The sequence below is a fragment of the Echiichthys vipera genome (genome assembly GCF_963691815.1).
Source record: "Echiichthys vipera genome assembly, chromosome: 6".
In the NCBI taxonomy this organism is placed as follows: Eukaryota; Metazoa; Chordata; class Actinopteri; order Perciformes; family Trachinidae; genus Echiichthys; species Echiichthys vipera.
In genome coordinates, this window is record NC_139831.1 from 21,378,342 (window position 1) to 21,399,012 (window position 20,671).

Genomic DNA, 20,671 nt, shown 5'->3' on the forward strand with positions numbered 1-20,671 from the left:
TTGGCTCATGCATGTGCGTGCTATACAGGCTCACATCTTCTGTGTCTCCTCAGCAAAAATGAATTGAGACTTTACAAGAAGAAAGCAATTAGGCCAGGGCTTTGCCCTATCATTCACTGGCTAATGTATCAGAGGCACAGTGAATATTACTAACGGACGGGCAGGGTAAGGCTCTGTGGATTTTACAGCCAGAAGGTAGGACAAGAAAAGACTAATGATTGTGATGAAGTAACCCTGAGTTGAAGGGTTTTAATCACTTGTAGGCTTTGTGGCTTCACAGTTGACATGCTCTTTATGATAACTGCATGGCTTCCAGCTCTCAGTCTCTGCCATCCACGGAACACTAGTAGGAAAGAATCAAATGAGCCATTATCGAACATGGACAAGGATGGCTGAGTACAATGCGCCAAGATTACTCATTCATCAGGATGTGTGAGTGTGGGCCACGGGGCTGAGGCAAAGGGAAAACAAATCGTGAGTCAGTAAAATGGAAACTATGATGAACAGAGGACAAAGAGACAAATTATGAAGGAGGATAGGGGGAAGAGGGCACAGAGACAAAAGTGCAAAAGAGAGAGGGTCGACTGAGGTGGAGCATTGATGGACAGAGTCAAGAAGGAGCAGACAGACGAGAGATGAAGGTGAAGGAGCAGGAGCAGCATTGGGTCAGTGATGCGTAGAGACAAACCATTTGCACCTCAGCAGCAACTGAGCAGAGTGCTCTTGACTTCTGTGTGTGAAACAGAGTGAGTGTGTGTGACATGGGTCGGGGGAAACTGGGTTCAGATCTAGGATAGGTCACACTATAATGGTGTTTTTTTTTTAAACAGCAGTTTTTGTTTCACATCTCTACAGCACTCTTAAATGTCATGCGTTTTAAAAAGTCAGGCCTCGGCGGGTTGCGCTGACATTGATGTGTGTGCTTTCTTCAAACAGGAACCTTCCTCTTTGTGATTTAAAGCAACATTTCGTGCTCTCTGGTTACATTTGTTGACATCACTCAGCTCTTAACAGCAAATGTGATATGATAACTCAATCGGGCAAGACGCTAAATATTGAGATAAGCCCACGGTGACCCTGAAGAAAAATATGAGGCCAATCTGTTCCAGCCTGTTTCTGTGTTACAGTCACAATTACTGGAGATTACAGCTAAATCGCTTCCACATGGGCTCAATGAAAACTTTACAATCTCTCCCACAATACAAGATGAGGTGACTTTGTTTGGACTTAAACCAACAGAGGAAAGACGAGAGGAGGTGAATGAAGCAAAGGAGCGAGAGTCTTAGAGCGACGGGGGAGAGATTTGAGGGATAGGTGGAGGACTTTTCTAAAGAGCTTATTTTTGAACCATCATGCAACTGTCATTTTCTCTCCCAAGAATTTCTGTTCCAAAATCTGTCAAAATTGGAAACAAATGTTGTGGGTGAAACCGCACGAGAATAAAAAAACATTCTTGTTGTTTCACAATCCACCACCAGAAAAGAGCAGGCTCAGAGGAGGAATAGAAGAATGAGCAAGCAAAGAGAAAATTTGAAATCAGCTTCAACATCACAGAAAACAGGAATGGTCCAAGACAGAGCCCTTTAAATGCATTTGTATCTGAAAGAGCGACAGACATAATACGGAACTGTATGGAAATTATTAGGGAGGTCAGAAATGCAGAGGGTTATTTTGGGGGAAGTCTCTTAACCTTTTTCCTCATTCCATATTTATATTTCATCATAATTTTTCCTCGTGAGATTTATTGTAAATTAAAAAAAAGAAGTTTCATGACTTTTGTATGCGCCACAGTTAATATATAGTTAACAATCCCTTCATAATTTTGGCAACTGGTGGCTATCTGAACAGTATAGTTTCGTTTCTGCACATTTTTAGCATTGTACTATTATAACACTGTCAGACTCACAAAGGAAAGTTAAAAATGATCCAAATCAATGCAGCAGAACCGGAAATATCTTTTTTTTTTTCATTCCATGCATTCTTCTTCCTTGTTAAAACCTGGCGCCTACTTTACCTACAATGTAACTCAACCATTGACACTCTAAGATTTGGGTGTGTTATGCTAGTATTGGCTAATGTAACCTCAAGCAGCAAGCCTCAAGATGAGGGGCGGGTTACAAAGATCTGGTAAGCTTTCTACAAAGATTTCTGGTAAGATTTGTAACCCCACAACCCCAGATTTGTATTTTATTTAAAACTTGTCTAAATCCTAAGCCTAGCCACCCTATGGAGGAAACTAATTTCAGCATTCATCTACAATCTTGATCTTTTGTTCACAAAGTTCATGACTAGATGGAGATTGGCACAACGGTCTGGTACAACGCCCCCATCACTGCTGATGCTGCACCAAACCACCTGTCAATCTCCCACTCCATTTTGCCTTCACTCATGAACAAGACCCGGAGAAACTCAGACTTGGAAGTGCTGACTCTCATCCCGACCTCTTTGCACTCGGCTACAATATACTCCAGTGAGCGTTGAAGGTCATGGCTTGTTGAAGCCAACAGAACCATCTGCAAGAATCCTAATTCTGAGGTCCCCAAACTGGACACTCCCCTCCCCCTGGCTGCGCTTTAAGATCATGTCCATGACAATCACAAACAGAGTCAGTGACAAGGGACAACACCCACTGAAAACATGCTTGAGCTGAGAATATGGATGCAGCTCTCACTTTGGTTAGCCAAGGACCGGATTGCCCTAAGCATCAATCCCAGTACCCCGTATTCCTGCAGTACCAAAAAATGGTTGCTTACACCATCTTAAACGATTTTAGTAATCACTTTTAAAATGAATTATATAAATGCAGTAGTGTTAAATTATTTGCAGACATCTGGGGTCCTTACTGCGTTTTTTCTCTCACTTAATGGGATGATGCAAAAGAAAAATATGAATGCTGGGCTGGACTTTGCAGGACCCCTCCCCCCACTCGAATAATTTTTGTACAGTCCCTGAGTCAGTCAAAGGTAGGGGCCAATTGTTTCGCTAAAGTCATTTCTAGTTTTTTCCGCTTTTCCTCCATGAAGTGAACTTGTTGAAATGTTCTCTTTGTCCACAGCAGCTCTTTGGTAAAACAATCCAGGGTAAAGTCAGAGCGTGTGGTCGTTAACTCAGGCTGGCATACCTGTCTTGCTTTTATAGGTGGCAAAAGCTACTAATCCTTCAGTCCAATATTTACTTAGTCCAAGTTATGCTTTCCTGGACCCTAGCTATGCATCTCTCCTGCTCCCTGCTTATATATTCTTGGCCCTTGATGTATCCCTGGCTCAGGAAACAACTTTTAGTGCCCCGCAAGGGCTGAGTGAGAATTGACAGTGTGTGCCAGAGTGAGAGCGAGAGTTAGGGGCCTGTTTTAGTTCCACTGTGTTTGTAAGGTCACTCAGAGTACATCTGTATGGAGTGGGAACTCACTCGCTTTCACTGTCACAACCACTCACAACAGCCATCTGTAATGCTGTTATGTGGAGCACTGTGTCCCTTTGTCCCTTACACACACACACGCACACACACACACACACACACACACACACACACACACACACACACACACACACACACACACACACACACACACACACACACACGCACACACACACACACACACACACGCATACTCACACACACACACATACACACATACACATAGACAACCACACGGTCACACGTATAAGGACACATACATGTGCACGCAGACTCGCACACACTCATGCGGCGTCACCGTTCACACGACAACAAATGAACCAGTGCAAACACACATTAACATAATGCTTGGTTCTAATTGCTAGAGCATGTGTTTTTAATGAAAAAGTTGTTTTAGGGTTTTATTCCGCTCGGCTGTCAAACAATTCGGCCGTGTTTTGAAATATAATTGTGGGGACCGTAAGAGTTTCGAAACCAAACCAAAACACTGCCGCGATCCTGGTTTCTAATGTTTCTAATTTGTTAAAATATGCTGAGTGAATGACAAAAGTAGAAGTGCGACCTGCCAAGAAAAACATATCAGAGGCAGGGCCATGTGGAAATACAGAGTCTCTTTTAGAAACATGATCAATGTAACCTTTGTTACAGGAAGGAGAGGGAGAGAGGGGGAGGAGAGTGGGAGGCAAGGAGACAACATAGGGAGACAGTAGGTTCATGCTTGTGTACATGTTTATTTATCAGCATATCCATAGCCGGACAGTAAAAACAGACTCTGCTTATGCATGCAGTACATACCCATGTACTTGCAATTGTTCTGGACGCTTTCCTGCGTGAAGCGAATATGTTTGAGAGTTATTTTCACAAACTGTCAAACGCTGAGGGGAAGAGGAGAAGGATTTAATCATTTGCAGATGGGAAGTATATCTTTTACTTCTCATTTATGCTCATTCTCTCTGGGGCTGGACTGAGGAGGATGTGTAACCCCCCCCCCCCCCCCCCCCCCATCCCACACACTTCCAACCCAAAACTAACATACAGCCTGGAAGTGGGCTGAGGGGTGTGCATGTACGTATGTGTGTGTGTTGGTGAGAGGGAGAAATTCATATGGTTACAGAGCATCTCTCCCCCCTCCACACTGCTCTCTGCTGCTCTCTCTCTCTCTGTCCCCCCTTCTCTCCCCACGTATCTGTTTCTCCGAAGAATAACATACAAACCCTCTGTGAAAGGATTCATGGTTTATTAAACCAGAGGTCCTTTTCCTGTTTCAACACTGAGAAGAAAAAATAAATACCACAGTTTGTTTTCTCTCCCTCTAGCTTGGTCCTCTATCTCTCTCTCTATCTATTTTCATACGTTTCTTTCCTTTTTTTTTTTAATCGTCATGGTTGTGTCCCGTCAATCTTTTGTATATTCTCCCCCCGAACTTCATACTCTAACACTGTGTCTACTTTAAGTCTTTTTTTTTCTCTTCATCTCTTGGACACCAATCAGCCACACAGCCCATTAAAGCAAAGTGTGTGACCGCTGAATGGGTCCTACTAGTTTGTATTTGTGTGTGTGTTTTCGAAGAGGGCAGCCTAGGATAACTCATGGTAATGTATTGTCCTGGGTGTGCACCCTGACAGTTCCCCCTGCCGGTGCCTGGTCATTCATTACCGCTAATTTGACATGTTTACGGACCCCCCTCCTAACATTACATACTTAAGGCAATCGACTGACCTTAAATGGAAACACCTACAGCCGAGCGGCATGTCAATACCAGATGAGGATGTCTGTGTGTTGTGTGTGTGTGTGTGCTCTCATGTGCGTACGTACCTGCGAAGCAGTGCATCAATACTGAGTTAGCGGTTAATCTCGAAGAGCAGGTGAGTTACGCCTGCAGAGACGGTTTCCAGCATTATCTGAGTAAGTGTCTGTAATGTAGCTAAGAGGGGAACAAGTCGGAATAATGCAGGTAGCGTGTGTGGAGGTAGTGTGTGAGGCCAAGGGAGATTAGACCTTTAAAAGCTGTCTGTTGATTTCAATCACGGCTTCTCTAATCACCCCCCGTCTGTTTGTGTTTTTACATATTCAGCACTTAAATACAGTGTTGTGTCATTAAACGGCCAATCTTGCATTGTATCTCACTGATACACAACATTAATCACCAATTAGCTTGTCCTGCGACTGGCCACCTCTCTCATTAGAATATGATAGAATATAATGGTAGTTAATGATGCTTAAGAAACATAATTAAATGACTGAGCTGTAGAACATGTGGAAGAACCGCGGTGCATCAATCAAAGACGACCCTGTCAATCCAGCGCTCGTCAAGAGCGCGCGGAGAGCAAAGACAGAGGGTGTGTGTGTGTGCAGGAAACCGCTGGCCTCTATCATGACCTCATTAGGGAGAAATGAAGGGTGGACGTGGCCCCATCACAAGATACCATTGGTGCTTCAAAGTGTGAATGACATTAATATGTGACTCCGTCTGAATGTCAGTCGGTCTATCCGGCTGCACTGGAACAGATGAGGAGGGGAAAGGGTGATCTCTCTGAGGTATGTGCTTCTAGCTCTAATTAGCATGTGAATAAATGGAATAAATAATCTATATTATTTATGGATTTGCTTTTATCATTAATCAACATAACAAAAACCTTGTCTGTGCTCGCTGTAGTCAGCTGAGGGGAGGATGGAGGGGGAGGAAGAGAGAGAGATAGAGATAGAGAAAGTGTGTGGGGGGGTGGTAGCTTATCTTTTGTGTTTTTTTTTTTCATTTTAGTAGAACAATAAAGATAAGTGTTCTACATGCTTGCTTAACACACACAGTTCGCCGGCCCGGCCTCCTCCCCTTCTCCCCCTCTCTCTGCCGGCAGTAGTGAAATCCATCTCTCTATCGCTATCTCTCTAACATCCATTACATACCCCAGCCCCTCACCTCCCTACTCATTAGGCCAACGCACAGTAAATTAGCAGCAGCAATTACAGGGAATATAAAGCACAGGCTCTGCCGGGCTCCCTCTGACAGGTACCACACAGATCATAGACAGACACCCACAGTCGTCGGGATAATTACTGTGGGAAACGACCACACACCCTCGTAAGCGAGAGTGCAAAACCTGAATGTAAGTGCAGTGTTCTAGGTTTGCCTGCGCTCAAATATGCTCTGTCTTGGTGGCAGGCGCGTCCATGCACACAAATGCAGAGAGTGTGCACCTGCAAACGCACAAAACAAGGGCTGGGAATGGAACTTGCCGCTTCCCTTTGCCTCTCTTCATCTCTCTATGATGTCCATTGTGACTATTTTCCAACATAGAATATTATTAATATTCATCCCTCCTCTCCTTGTCTTCTGCTCACTGTCTAGGTCTGCCTCCATTCTGAATACTACACCCCCCCACCCCCACCCCCACCCCCTACCCTCCAGTCCCATCCTCTCTCTCCTCTCCATTTCTTTCCTTTTCCTTTCTTTATCCGGGATCCCCATGGGGGACCCCTGTTTTTCTTTCAAACACGCCTCTCTGCTCTTCATCCCTTCATGTGTCCGTGCAGGGAGGAGAATGAGAAAAAGTAGGAGGAGGAGGAGGAGGAGAGCGAGATGGTGAGGAATATGTGCATTAATATATTTCATTAGGATACTAGTAGCCCAGAAGCTCCTGCACAGATCCTCTCTTGATGTGTGAAGGCTCTGCTAGAGGAGTTGTTCTCCAGGAATAGTGTCTAATGTTATGTCTCCAGAGGGCTGAGGTCTGCTGGCTCTATGCTGCCCTCGGCCTCCCACTCCTATTGTCCTCCTCCCACACTGACCGGTCTATCTGGGCCTGAAAAGCTGCTGGAAATGAAGAGCAAAATGGGTTCACCTTTTGTCTATGTGTATTTATGATTTATGAGTGTACGTGTGTGTGTGTGTGTGTATGTGTGTTTGAATGTGTGCGTTGCAGTGCAAGACGTGTTTTGGGAAGTGAATCCCTGGAGCAGTGTGGTGCAACACGGCAGCAGTGCTCGGCTCGCTAATCAAAAATATTAGGCTCCAGGACTCATTTTCCTCCATAACCTCCATAATTCAATATCCCACCTCTTACTGCTAAATCGTGCACACTACAACCCACTTTCCTGTTTGTCAGCAAACTATCAACTCTGTTATTGGATATATGGGAGAAAAAGCCATGTGCAGTTAAGAACCTTTGGGCAATTAAGGAGGCAAACACACACAAGCACGCACAGTGTTTACGAGTCCTTATTTCATCAGTACTTTCAGTTGCCCCCCCCGGCATTGCGGAAGCCTCCAGTTACCTTGGAGACCCTGGAACACATTGAGGTCAGCAGAATCCTGGGATCCGCTATTTTCACAAGCAAATCCAATCGCAGGGCCCTAAATTAGATATGCAAAAAATAAAAAAGAAATTAATTTTCTGCTGATGACCGGGTATGCAAATGATGACTCAATTATGGTGGGCTGGTGCGTTTGCAATTAATAACCTTGGAATCATCATTAACTAATATGTTTAGGAGGAAACTTGTCAGGCTAACCATGTTCACCATGCCATCAGTAATGCAGTAATGAATTAGATTCATTAGAGAAGGGGGCCAAGTGTGTGTGTGTGTGTGTGTGTGTGTGTGTGTGTGTGTGTGTGTGCGTGTGTGTGTGCGTGTGGACACAGGCCTGTTTCTGACCTGTGGCATTAGTGTAAGCCAGGTCTCCTCTACTTTTAGTCTGTCAGCTATTTGAAGATGACAGTTTCAATCTTAAAAAGAGCTGAATGTCACAAAAAAACTCTCTTTCGTGAGCTGATTGAATCGAAGTTCACAGTGTGTGTGTGTGTGTGTGTGTGTGTGTGTGTGTGTGTGTGTGTGGAAGGGCAATATATATATTAATTTGTACAATATATATATATATATATATATATATATATATATATATATGAAGAGCTCTTTTCCAAAAAAATGAGTTTGTCATGCCACTTTGCTGTGTACAGAACCTATTCACTGCTCCATCAGTGTTTCATGCCAAATCGCTATATTTCCTTGTTTAAAATGGTCTGCAAGATGCAGTTCCTTTCCAAACCGCGACCAGAGCCAAACCTGTTTTTAGCCTAAATGCGATACGTCCTCTCGACCAATCAGAATCCAGTGAGCGTTCTATGCGATCCAACATGGCGGCGCTCTGAAGCGGGAGAGTTTTTTGTTTTGTCCGTCCGTTCAACATGTTCAGGCTGAGCCATAAAAACCAATTTTCCAAGATAAACTGAATATTAACCAAATGTGTGGGTGTGGGAAAAAAATGTCATTTTCCTGAAAACTATTCAAATGGATTTATAGTGTTTTGGAAGAAGTTCTTCATAAACATTCCATACATTCAAGAGAACGATACAAGATTTTAACACTATTTTAAAATGTCAGTATTTTCTTTACAGGGCGGTTGATTTTAGCAGAGAGCTGTGGTGGTGCTGCAGGTGTCTTTGCATAGTACTACTTGTGTTAGCAGCGGTGTAGCTGCATACGGAGGCTTCGGGTCCGTCAGGTCCTGACACTGTGACTATAACCTGTAGCCCGATGTTAAAGAAGCTGCAGGGCTCACATGTTACATGTTTGTGTTGTGGATCTTACTGATTCTAAATACTGTGCTTACATATCGTTCCTGTCTTATCAGTCTCTGTTGCTGTTTATCCACTTACACATTGATATGGAGAGTCATCGGGTCTCAGTCTGGATTTTTGTGTGTGCTTCAAGATTCTGAAGACAAGTGGATAGAGGCTAAGTCACCAATCAAAGATGGTGGTGGGGGTATGACACATGCGCAGTAAAATCTGGTCTGCTCTATCAGTAGCGCAGCTCCAAATCCACTGTGCATGTGTCATACCCCCCAAGTACCGCCATTTTTGATTGGTGTCCTTGCCTCTTTCCATAGCCTTGGCCTCTAAATGATGAAATGATCTTCAAATAAACTAGGCCGTCCTTGGCAGTTGCTATAGAAGGTAGCCTTCACTAGCAGCTAGCATTTAGCAAAGACACACAATAACACAAACTAACCAAGGCAGCCGTTGGTTTGTGTTATTCTTATATTATTATAGAACTCTGATGGCTTTGAAAGGGGAGCTGATTCAGTTCCCCATCGGAAAGGGCTATCTGACAGAAAGGTAACTTTTTAAATCGTGCGAGGGAAGTAGACGTCATAGCCGTTGCGTGTGGTTATTATATCAAGGCTATGGACCAAAAACCAAGAGATTTATTTCAAAATGACAAATTGACAACTGACAAAGTCACAGACAAGAGGTAACTTTAATTCAACATTGTGAGAGTCCAAAAGTTATCTTACAGCTCAATTTTCATCCAAAACAATAACAATCTATACAGTAGAATTTTTTTTCTTCCCTTATATCATAGAGCTGTTCAGTGTATTTGCAGTCAAAGACAAAACAGAGGGAAAAATAGACACCAGCTATTTGGTTTGCATCTTTTTTTTTGTTGTTTGTTACCTAAATACAAAACTTTGTCACCCATTACCAATATTCATAATCAGGATGGAACTTTGCTTACAAAGAAGCCATTGTATGACAACAGACCTCTGTAGTTCATTTGAAACAGATATGGTGCGGCGCCTCCCGGCCCGGCCCCGACCAGCACAGGCACACTAGTGCCTGAAAAACACTCGTCTGTCAGCAGGCGCCTCCGTTAAAACGCTCCTTTCTACCCACTTAACAAAACCAGGCTCTAGAAAAGAAAAGCAGAGAGAAAAGCCCTATTCTCTGTCCAGCAACAGCTTGAAGACACACGGCAGACACAAAGAAAGGACTACAGAAATGGCTGAGGGGCAAAGGAGTTGCCCTTTCATGCTTCCTCACTTGTTCTTGTTGTGTTTAGCTTGTAATGAAGCTGTATTGTCCAAAGGCTAATACATGGAGAGAAGGACTGGGGGATCGACTGTCAGATACTGGAGTCAGACCTACGACTCCATGTGGGAGATTCAAATTGTGCTGTGACAGTGCTTGTCTTCACTATGCGCCCCTTTGTACTACAATTAAAACAGCTCTGTGTTGTCATACTGTTTTGATCCTGTGGTTAATGAGAAATATTACTAACATGCGGTTGAAATGATTTCATTCATCAGAACAAAAGCTACATAATTGCTACCAAAAAAAAGTGTTTCTGTGAACACTAAAGTGCAATGAGCACAGCTGAGACAGGCCTCTCAGTGTGGACTGTCCTTCAAAGCATGCCATCGCTGTAGTATTATAGTACATCGGGGGGTGTGTGATTGTTGAATTATGGCTCTTTGTATTCTAGTCTGGCTTCACCACCAAACACAGCGGGTTTGTGCTTTGTCCCCAAGTTCCCATGAATTCCTCTGTGGCAATAGACAATTGTGGTGAGGGTAGAAAACTGTACACGTGATTGAATGAAGAATGGTTTTGCATTGTTAAGGCATCTAGACTGCTGGTAAAGATTACAGTGACAGAGAAAAAGAAAGAGTATATAGATACAGTATGTAAGCAGGCATAAATAACATAGGAAAAGAAAGAACAGAGGGGGAAAAGGAGGAACTCAAAGAAAGAAAAACAAAGCATTTTCTAAGTTCTCTTGGTTTCCAAACACACAAAAAGAAAGTGTCACTCAAGAGAAGAACCCATGCATATTATCAGTTCAAGAACAGTATCAATCTGAAAGCCTCAAACAAAAAGATATAGATTTACAGTATATATTAATGTGTGTATATATTCTTAAAAAATCTACTTCAACCAAATACTCTGATTAAGATGCTACTTTTTTGCCATACAATAAACATTTTCATAAGGAAACAAACTGAATTTATTTATTAACTTACAAATCATACAAAAATAGACAATGGCATGTTTTTGAATCAACAAATTAAAGCATGGTACACCAATCAACATACAAAACAAAAAAAGATAAAAGAAAAAGAAGTCACATTTAAATAGTGAGAGACAACAGTAAATAATGAAACAAAACACGGTGAAATATGTTCACTTACTGTATTAAACTTACACAACACAACTAAAGGAGGGTGAGAGGCAATGTACAAATACAAGAGATAAATACAATATTTATAGGATATTTTACACCATCCCCTTTTTGTATCCAAATCCATGTTTGTCATGTTTAGCAGATGAGATATTGACAACACAGTAAATCTATCTTCTGTACTGAGAAGCTGCCTTAAGACATTTAATGTTTACAATTCAAACTATAGCTATCGCAGAAAGAAACAAAAAAGTCAAATGAAAAACTTTTTTTTTTATATACAAAAATATATCACATATATCACGCATTTATTCTAATTTGATATTTGCTAGACTCCTTCAGTACAGTGCTGGCTGGACGCACACATCCTCTGGCTTTTCAAGTCTATAATCTCAGACAAAATGTCAATTTTGGCTAAATCATCTTCACATGACAAGCAAAAAAAGCATATTGCAAACAGCTCAATCCTCACAGTTTTATTAAAATTCAAACAAACAAAGCAAAGGGGGTGGGGGTGGTGGGGTGAAAGGCATGTTTTCGGACGGTGATTCGGGGCAATTTTATTATGCCATTTGCTTTTTGTAGATTTATGGGATTACTAGCAGCAAAGCTGAGGGTTGATTTTTTTCTTTTCTGTATTTCTTTGTTTTTGGTGTTGTTGACCTTTGTTCCACATGGCCAGTGTGTTGTTTTGTGGTTTTAGTAAGCAGAATGAGCTAAGGAAAGCATCCTCTATTGTGACAGAGGTTACGTAAACTTCATGGCCAAACCAACACTTCACTGTTGTTTGTGCGAGTTGTGAATTGCGAGATGGCGTGGGGCCTCCAGTAATCAAACCCAAACCTTACAGGCATAAACATAAAGATAAATAAATGCTCTTCATGAGGTCAGTGTCACACTGTGGGTAAACTATCAGTCTCTATGCACTCCATCCGACGTGGTGTCAGAGAAGCTACACTAATTCAACCAAGAGGGAAATAACATCACAAAGGTTCGTATTGTTCCTTTTTTTTTCTCCTCCCATATCCCTTCAGATGAAATCCCAATGGAAAGGCCTGAGTTTAACAGAGTCCTGCGTCTTATCTTGACTTCCTTCAGTTCGGCTCCAGAGCACAACAGAGACTCGCCAGACTCTGCTACTGTGTCTTTTCCTCTCAACATTCCCAAATCTCCAGCTATCCCAGATCCTCTACATGGGTGGAACGATCATCCCGGGAATCACTGCTTTATGGGAAAAGAGGGGGAGGAAGATGGTGGAAAGGGGGTGGGGGTAAATAAAGAAAGAGAGAGGTCAGTCATGTGATCGCTGGGTTTCATCTGTCATCACAACAGTCACATAACAGAAATGTGCTCCAGCATCTGGCGAACAAAAGACGACTCTCCCTCATTATCTCTTCATTCCGAAGCCCTCAAAATCAAAACATTTTTCTCCGCTGCGCCTCTTACTTGGCGCGCACCGACAACATCATTCAACTTTTCGCAGGCTTTCTGAATAGCTTCATGCAAGAGCTGCCACTGTTAATTGTTAGCAGCTACATTGTCTAAGCCCATTGTGCATCATGGAGCATAATTCAAACAAGAGAGAGAGGGGTAGTGACGTGGGATGACAGGTGGTGAAATTACGCTCAACACTTGAACATGGAAATGGAAGCTATGAGCTTTATTCACATTTTTACCTTCTTAGATCATGCTCTGCCTTCCACTAGCTCTGACATCTTCACCTCCCCACTCCCACTCACCCCTTTCCCTTCCCCCCAGTTTTACACAGAATCCATCACAAGCAGGAATTTTTCATATAACATATTGGCTCCTTATTGATTTCCCTCTTTCTTCAATCCACTAATTCCCTGGTTATTTCCTAAGTGTCTCCGGCTTGTTGGGATTAACAGAATGGTGTGTGTGCGTGTGTGTCAGTGTGATCAGCGCGCAATGGCCAATGGCCCTTTGGGTCACCGTGGTCAGCGCTCATCAACGCTGACAGAGGAAGTGAGGAAGTGCTTAGCTTGGGGCTCTGATAAAGATTCCCATCCATCATTTCTCTCTCTCAGGATCTCAACACCATACAACATCCTGCCTAGACGAACAGACCCCGCGCTGCATTCGATGGAAATGGGAGAACAGAAATGACCCGTGGGGGCATAACCATACCCACCCCCCCTACCGTCTCTCTACAGAGACACCCACCGTAGAGCAGGCAGGAAGCAGGAAGTGAAAACAGGAAATGGAACACATATGGTGTGGCGTGCTGTCCCTCTGACAAGTCAAGAGTGACAAATAAAAACAGAAAAGAGAAGGAAGGGTAGGGCAGGATGAGCTGGTGTTGCAAATGAGCCATGTGGGGATAGTGTGGCATGGAAAGAAATGGAGAAGGCAAAAGTTAACGTACTTCAGGAGAAGGCCAGGCCCTGCAGAGAGTTGTTTGATGAGTACTTGCTAGAGTCCACAAAAGACTGATCTACAGTGAGGAAGGAGAGTGGAGTAGTTCAAGGAGGGTAAAGAAAGGAAGTGAGAGTAAAGGTGAGAAATTATTAACAGGTGAAGAAGAACAGGATTAAAGCTTGATGAAGAAGTATCTTTTAACTTTTTCTATATAAATACACATACAAACAGTTGGTAACATGTGAATAAATGCTAGGTGCCTGTTCAGCAGCTTACCTTGCAGGCTGTTAGCGTTAGCGCTGGTGCATGTGGGTGGAGGGGAGTTCTGGGGTCGCACGACAGGGGCAAAGGCGCTCTTCTGCTTGACGGCGGCGGACACCATGTTGGCTGGAGAAAAGGAGAAGATGCCAGAGGAGCTGCTGCAATTGGAGGGCAGGCTGGTCGACGAGGCCATGGTGGGGCTTGATGGGACGACTGAGAGAAGAGAGACGGGTAGGAAAGGGGGGTTAAGGGGGTCATAGGGAGCATGTCAGGGAAGAAGGACAGGGAGGAAAGATGAAGATGGAGAGGGAAGAGACGAGGTTAGAGAGAGGGCCGAGGGCAGAGGACAGGCAGGCGGGATGAACAGAAAGGGACTGGTCAATGGATGATGGCAGGGGGGATGATATTTTGGACTCAGATCAACTGGCTCAGACTTTCAAATCTTTTTATGTTGTTAAGCAAGTACCTGGCAGTGAGATATCCCATAACTAAGACAAAAATGTTGGAAACTTGCACCGAAAACAGCCCAAAGCATTTTTTCCCCCTCTGATCAGTTCATTTTGATGACTCATCTTGTTACTCAAGGGGTGCAACGGCTTGATAAACATCTCCTTGCTGACTCTGGGTGCTGTACCCGTCATTTGTCCTCAGGGCAAATAGGCTCTCCATGACCACCTTCATCACGGATAATCATGCAAGAGATTTTTAATAAACAGCAAGTGCAAAATACAACACATCTGCTTTATAATAATCACTGCTTCTTTGTGTTTTCATTGCTATCTCATTAAACATGGTTTGATATCCAGGCTCATGATCAGTGTCGTTATCTAAAGCCTAACGCACCAGTCACATCAGGAAGTGGCAGAGGTATATATGCAAAATATGCAAAATATGCCGTCGTAGAAGCTTGGTGACATAGGCGCTACTCATAGGGCGAGTGGGGGAGCTACTTTAGCTAGCCAGCTAGCTATTGTAGCTAGAAAGTTATTGTAGCTAATCAACTACTGTAGCCAGCAAGTTATTGTAGTTAACCAGTAAATTTAAGAAAAAGTTCAAAAGCTTGCTAACTGTAAGTGCCCCTGCAAAAAAAGTTAATCAGCTTGGTCACTAACTGGGAAATAAGTTCACACAGTTTTTAAACATTTTATATATGCACCATTAACTGTTACTTTGTTGTGAGAAAGTTTATACTCTGACAATTAAACTTCATTGTAACTCTTGGATAATAAATGATAGCTTCCTCCACTTTTGATGACTTGGCTAGCCGTTCCCTGGTAGATGCTAGATCATACCCACCAAACAACAACATGGACGTTCCGCACAGTCGTCAACACATTATTATTATTGTTATTTGAATTTATAAATTATAACCTTATAAGTAACAAGATTTAACCCTCACCCTGTAATCAAACCTGACCCTACCCTTAACCCTTCATAACATTAGGTAGCTGCTAACATAAGTGTTGAGGCTTGCGTATTAGGCTATGCCAGATTTATTCCGCGACTAGTTTGATGGGTACTATCTTGCATATATCCCATTCCCTTAAAAGTCAACACTGTCAACACGGCTTGCTATTGGTCAGACAAATTCAGGGGTCAAAGTTCACCAAAAGTTGCACTCCACTGGTTGATTTCTCAGTGAAATGTTGCGGTTTTAAAATGCTGGTGCGAGGCTGTAAAGCTTAATTTTTGTGACATTCTCAGTCTTAGGTCCACACAAAGATTTCCCAAGTAAAACAGCAACCAAGTATTTAGGAAAAAAAACTTGAAGCAGAAATTTTGTAAAATTTTGACATTTAGGCTTTAAGCAATTTGCACCGGCCGTTCTATTCATTTCCAATGGAAGAGGCGATAGCGGCCAATTTAGCAGCAGCGCCCACGGTAGCGGTGTGCACCGCTCGGATTTGCCTCTGTGCTGCAGTGCTCGGGGTTCAAATCAGTTGAACTTTGACCTAGTTGCCGCTGACCTTTCAAAAGCGCAACCAATGAGATAGAAGCTTTGAGTGTGATGTTTACGTTTCCTAGGCAACCAGAGAACGACTTCAAGTCGGTTAGAAAGATGGATGAAAAACTTATTTTGTGTCCGAGTTTCCTGGAACTATTTAACATTACATTCAAGTCTTATCACAATCTTGAAAAAAAAACGGAATGCTTGAAGCGTTATAAGCAGTGACACCAGGTTCGTGAATAGGCAGCTTACGAGCTAAAGGTTGTTTTAATACTAACGTTGATTTAGCCGTTTATTTGGTCTCTGCGCCCAGCGCAAAAAGCTTATCATGTGAAGGCCCTTTGCATAAGATAACTCTTTGCTGGATTTTGGTCATGAGACTCATCCACAGACAAAAATGACCATAAGGTTATCTTCACAACCAAAATCCTGTTTCCCTTTGACATCATCCCATCCATCCTCCTGGGTTTATCTTTTGTCTGCTAATACACTAAGAGCATTTTCCCCCTCAGTGATTTTACAATCAGCCAAGTCGTATTTCACCTGCCCTCTGATATCTGCTTCTGCCTTTATTGTTGTTATTATCCAACACTTAGCTTTTATGGCTCTTCCTGACAAATCCTCGCAATAAAGTCATAATCCATTTATGAAGGGGCCTAACTAATCAATTAATGAAAATTGGACCTACAAAGGCAGGCCGAGGGGCCATTGATTGAAAGTGTCTGTGTAGGGCCGATGAGCCTGTTAAAATACTTGTTAACACCCAGGAATCAAAGAGCTGAAATGGAATTGCTTCTCTAGCAATTAGTTTATTGATTTAATCAAGGGTCTTTAATGTAGAGGGTGAATGTGTGTGTGTGTGTGTGTGCAGAGGTGGTGGGGTGTGTGTCGGAGGAGGTGCTAGGTGATCTGCTCCCTTGGCCAATAAAGTGGGGATTTGCGTTTGACTCTGTTCTTAAAGAAACAGATGAGCCAGCTGAACTGCACGACTTTCCCCTTGAGTGTCACTCCTTATTTCCCCCCTCTTTGTCTGTCAAATACTTATTTTTATGTTAAAAAGGCTCACACTCAATCCTTTTGGTTACTTTGCCTGGATTTTGTCCTCCCCTCTTGGTTTCACGTCTAGGATGTGGTGCATTTACTCACTAGCATAGGGCGAGTTGCCTGCAGATCCGTTGAGGAAGTTGGGCGAGGTGCCCAAGGTTGCCATGCCAGAGTTAGCGTAGCCATTCATGCTAGTGGAGACAGAGCTGTAGCCACTCTGCTGGGGAGTGGAGCTGGGAACATAACCATGAGGGGACACACTGCTTGTATTCCTATTGAAACCTATGGGCGGTGAAAGAGAGGGAGAGGGAGGGAGAATAGGTGTTAGGGGAATAGCAGATGGCAGACAAAACAAAATGAGAACATCAGTGCTGCCAAATATTCTTTTCCCTACACGGCTAATGGACATAGCAGTACAAGCCAAAATGAATTCTTGAAAACTCTGAGACTGTGAGAAAGCAATGAACAGAACGGAAGAAGAATAATATGAGAGGAAAATAGCTGCAATCCAACAACTGAAACAAGAGGCCTTCAACCTTACTGGCTCCTCTCCAAAATTAGATATATTGATAAGGCAATTAACACTAAAAGGCCTCTGCAGCTCTTTTGTAATTTATAAAGAATGAAGCCAGTATTTCCGACAGGACCTTTTTTCTACTTTATGCTTTACAGGGGCAGCGAACAGAAAGAGGACAAGATGGAAAGGAGACTATAAATATACATCTCAGGTCCAATGCGCTGACACTGGAGAAAACAGAGAACAGCTGGAATTGAACATCAGGAATTCTCGTGCCACGAGGGCTGCACATCTCTACTGTAGTAGGAAGCCTCTTTCTTCATAATTAGGTACCACCAGTTCCCATTCCTCATCAGTTATGAGTCGGAAACTGTAGACAAGAAGCCACGCAGCTGATAGCTGTTGTTTTCTTCACATCTGAGCGTATTTCCAGATGAAGATGAAGGACTGAGGAAGCTCATTGGAAGTATTGAGACATATCCAGAGGCTGGTCCATCCACTCTCCTCTCCTTCCCCTGATACATGTGATGAATTACCACTGACTGCACCCACATCTCTCTCTGTCAGACAGGGGCCGACCTCAGTCTAATATACACACCCCTAGGACCCACTCATATTTCTCCATCGTACTCCATCCATGGCTCTCTTTTTCTCCATTCTTCACTCTCTCACCTTCATTCTCTCTTCGTCTTAAGTTTTCCCTGTTTCTCACTGCCTCCTCCTCCTCCTGTCCTCCTTTTTCAGAATCTTCCTTATTTGCTCCATGCTCTTAAATCATCCTCTCTGAATTTCCCACGTGAAAAATAAAATCTCCCTATCGCACTACTCATCTTTACAATCCATGCTTCTTTCAACGAAAAGAAAAAAAAAGAGAATAAACCGCCGCCACATTTCCCACGGTAATAGACTTGAATTGTTTCCTTTTGACTTTGCTCACCCTGATTGGCTGTTTGTGCCACCTCTGACCCAGTGAAGGAGTTCACGGACATCATGCCAGCATGGACGGAGCCGCTGCCAAGACCGGCTAGCTGGTTGTGCCCCCGTGGCACTGTTGTGTAGAGGGCCTCTGCGATATCCGCTGCTCGTTTCAGAATCATCTCCTGACAATGTGCAAGTAAAAAAAAAGAACTGTGGTCAGCAACAGAGGCAGGAGAGAAGAGAAGAAGAGAAAATATGCCCTTGATGCAGGCTTTATGGTCTCACAAGAATGTAAGATCTCCACTTGAGATATTGCGCATGTAAACCTAGTAGGCTGAGTGCTTTTTATCAGTGGTCACTGGGAGTGGTGGGATTGGTTCCAGTAAATGGAGAAAAGCCTCATTAACAGACTCATCAAATCTTTAGCTTGTCTCTTCCTCTCTTCTTCCCAGTCCTAATCATCCTCCTCTGCTTCTTTTCTCTTCCCAGATCTTGCATGAACTGCAGAAGGGTGCTGGGGGCCGGCAGAGACACCGCCTGTGATGCTGCGGTTGGCCCGAACCAAAACGTAGTTTGAGGATGAGATATTGATGTTTGTGTGCGCAGTAGTGTCTACCTGGTTATTGTGCGGCATTCCGTACAAGGCCTCCACCAGGTCTGCTGCTCTCTTTAAGATCACCTCCTACAATCAAGAGCAGAAAGAGGAAGGGGATTGATCACGACTGTGACGGCTCAAAGACTTCAGTCACTTTTATTACATTTCACGTCCTACATTATGCTGTGAATGCAGAACAGAGAGTGCAAGAGAGGAAGGAGGCAGACAGAGGAAGGGAGAGGAAGAGAAATGGGCCTGTCCCAGCACTTTGTTACTAGCCGGGCAGTTTGGGAGAGCAGAGGTAAGATACTGTTATCTGTGAATAAAACATGAGCCTATATCTCTCTATCAGTCAGCCATCTTCTACATCTTCTCCTCCCTACTGTCACCGCCGGAGCATGAATCACATGATCACACATCAATCTCATTTAACACAACATATCATCAGGTTGACGGCTATACAACTCCTCTCGTCAGCGGGGACACACCCGTCTCCTGCCCTGTATTAACCCGGGTAATGATCCAAGTGAATAGCCCTGCATCCACTTTGTGTGATAAATGTAGAACATCATTGCTCAGGTGAAAACCGCCAAGTGGAATTTCCCACATCAAACATTTATCCTTCTGTAGTGTTTGCCACTCATTTTCTACCGCTTACCCTCCTTTCTCTCCTCTCCCTGTCTCTATTCTTTTCCCTTCCCTGAGTGTATGAGTGTGTGACTCCAGGCAGTCGTTATATGTGTGTGTGATGTAGACACCTACAGCCCTACGAAACCCTTTTTAAAAGTTAATGTGCCAGGGCCAGGATATATGCTGGAGGCGCGACAACCAGAAAATTGCAGCCCCCTCCCCTCCAACCTTCCCCTCGTTTCTTTCTCTCCCTCCCTCTCTTCCACTTGCACACACACACACACACACACACACACACACACACACACACACACACACGCTGTGCGCTATACCCTCCTGAGTGTATCCCTCGCTGTGAACAAGCCCTGGAGCATGTGTGCTCTCTGTTCCGTGACACACCGCCTTTCAATCAGACCTCATATCACATACGCACACGCACGCACATGCACACACGCGCACTCAGCCACGCACATGCGGAGGCTGTCGAGCACGCCCAGGACATGACGAGAGGGTCAGCAAAGCAATAAAGATTGTAGAGCGCTGTCCGAGGTGCTAAATTCACTCAATAATGGGAGCGCTGCCTCTGTGTTAACCTCCCATTACTAGCACTATCTGGGGGGAGGCAGAGAGGGAGGCAGGGGGAGGAGACGGAAAGAGGGGAGACCAGAGAGGAGGCCTGTTCGGTGTGATTGAGAGATGTAGGGGCCCTAGGAAGGTAAGTGGTTCTTTAGTATGTATGCACCGCTCCTCGCTTCCTTCTCTCTGCTTTTCCTCGACGCCCCATGCCTCCCAGGGATTGCTAGATAGGTAGATGGATGGATGGATGAAGGGAGGGAAGGGGAGGAGGAGGAAGAGAGGGGTGGGGGGGGGGGGGGTTGGGGAAATGAGGGAAGTGTGAGGCATTAGGACACAAACAGATCCGCAGCTGGAGTGTAAGGGTGTTCAGGGGAGGACACGTGAAACCTCAGTCACTTCATCTAAAAAAATTTTTTTGCATCTCTTC

At 43.8% G+C, this 20,671-nt stretch overlaps 1 protein-coding gene across 3 annotated transcripts in view; it reads right to left on the reverse strand.

Moving 5' to 3' along the window:
* Window positions 1–11,281: 11,281 nt before the first annotated feature.
* The window catches only part of LOC310948387 (transcription factor COE1), a 55,685-nt gene continuing 46,295 nt past the window's right edge, over window positions 11,282–20,671 (reverse strand). Inside the window, exons 12-17 of one of the 3 annotated variants that reach the window (XM_083915482.1) lie at window positions 19,060–19,125; window positions 18,463–18,625; window positions 17,111–17,290; window positions 14,032–14,229; window positions 13,763–13,831; window positions 11,282–12,597 (exon numbers count right to left, since the gene is read on the reverse strand). In XM_083915482.1, the coding sequence (XP_083771608.1) occupies window positions 13,764–13,831; window positions 14,032–14,229; window positions 17,111–17,290; window positions 18,463–18,625; window positions 19,060–19,125 (675 nt within the window). In that variant the 3' untranslated portion in view covers window positions 11,282–12,597; window position 13,763. Of the gene's footprint in view, window positions 12,601–13,762; window positions 13,832–14,031; window positions 14,230–17,110; window positions 17,291–18,462; window positions 18,626–19,059; window positions 19,126–20,671 lie in introns of all 3 variants that reach the window. The other 2 variants (XM_083915484.1, XM_083915483.1) reach the window with 2 other exon arrangements.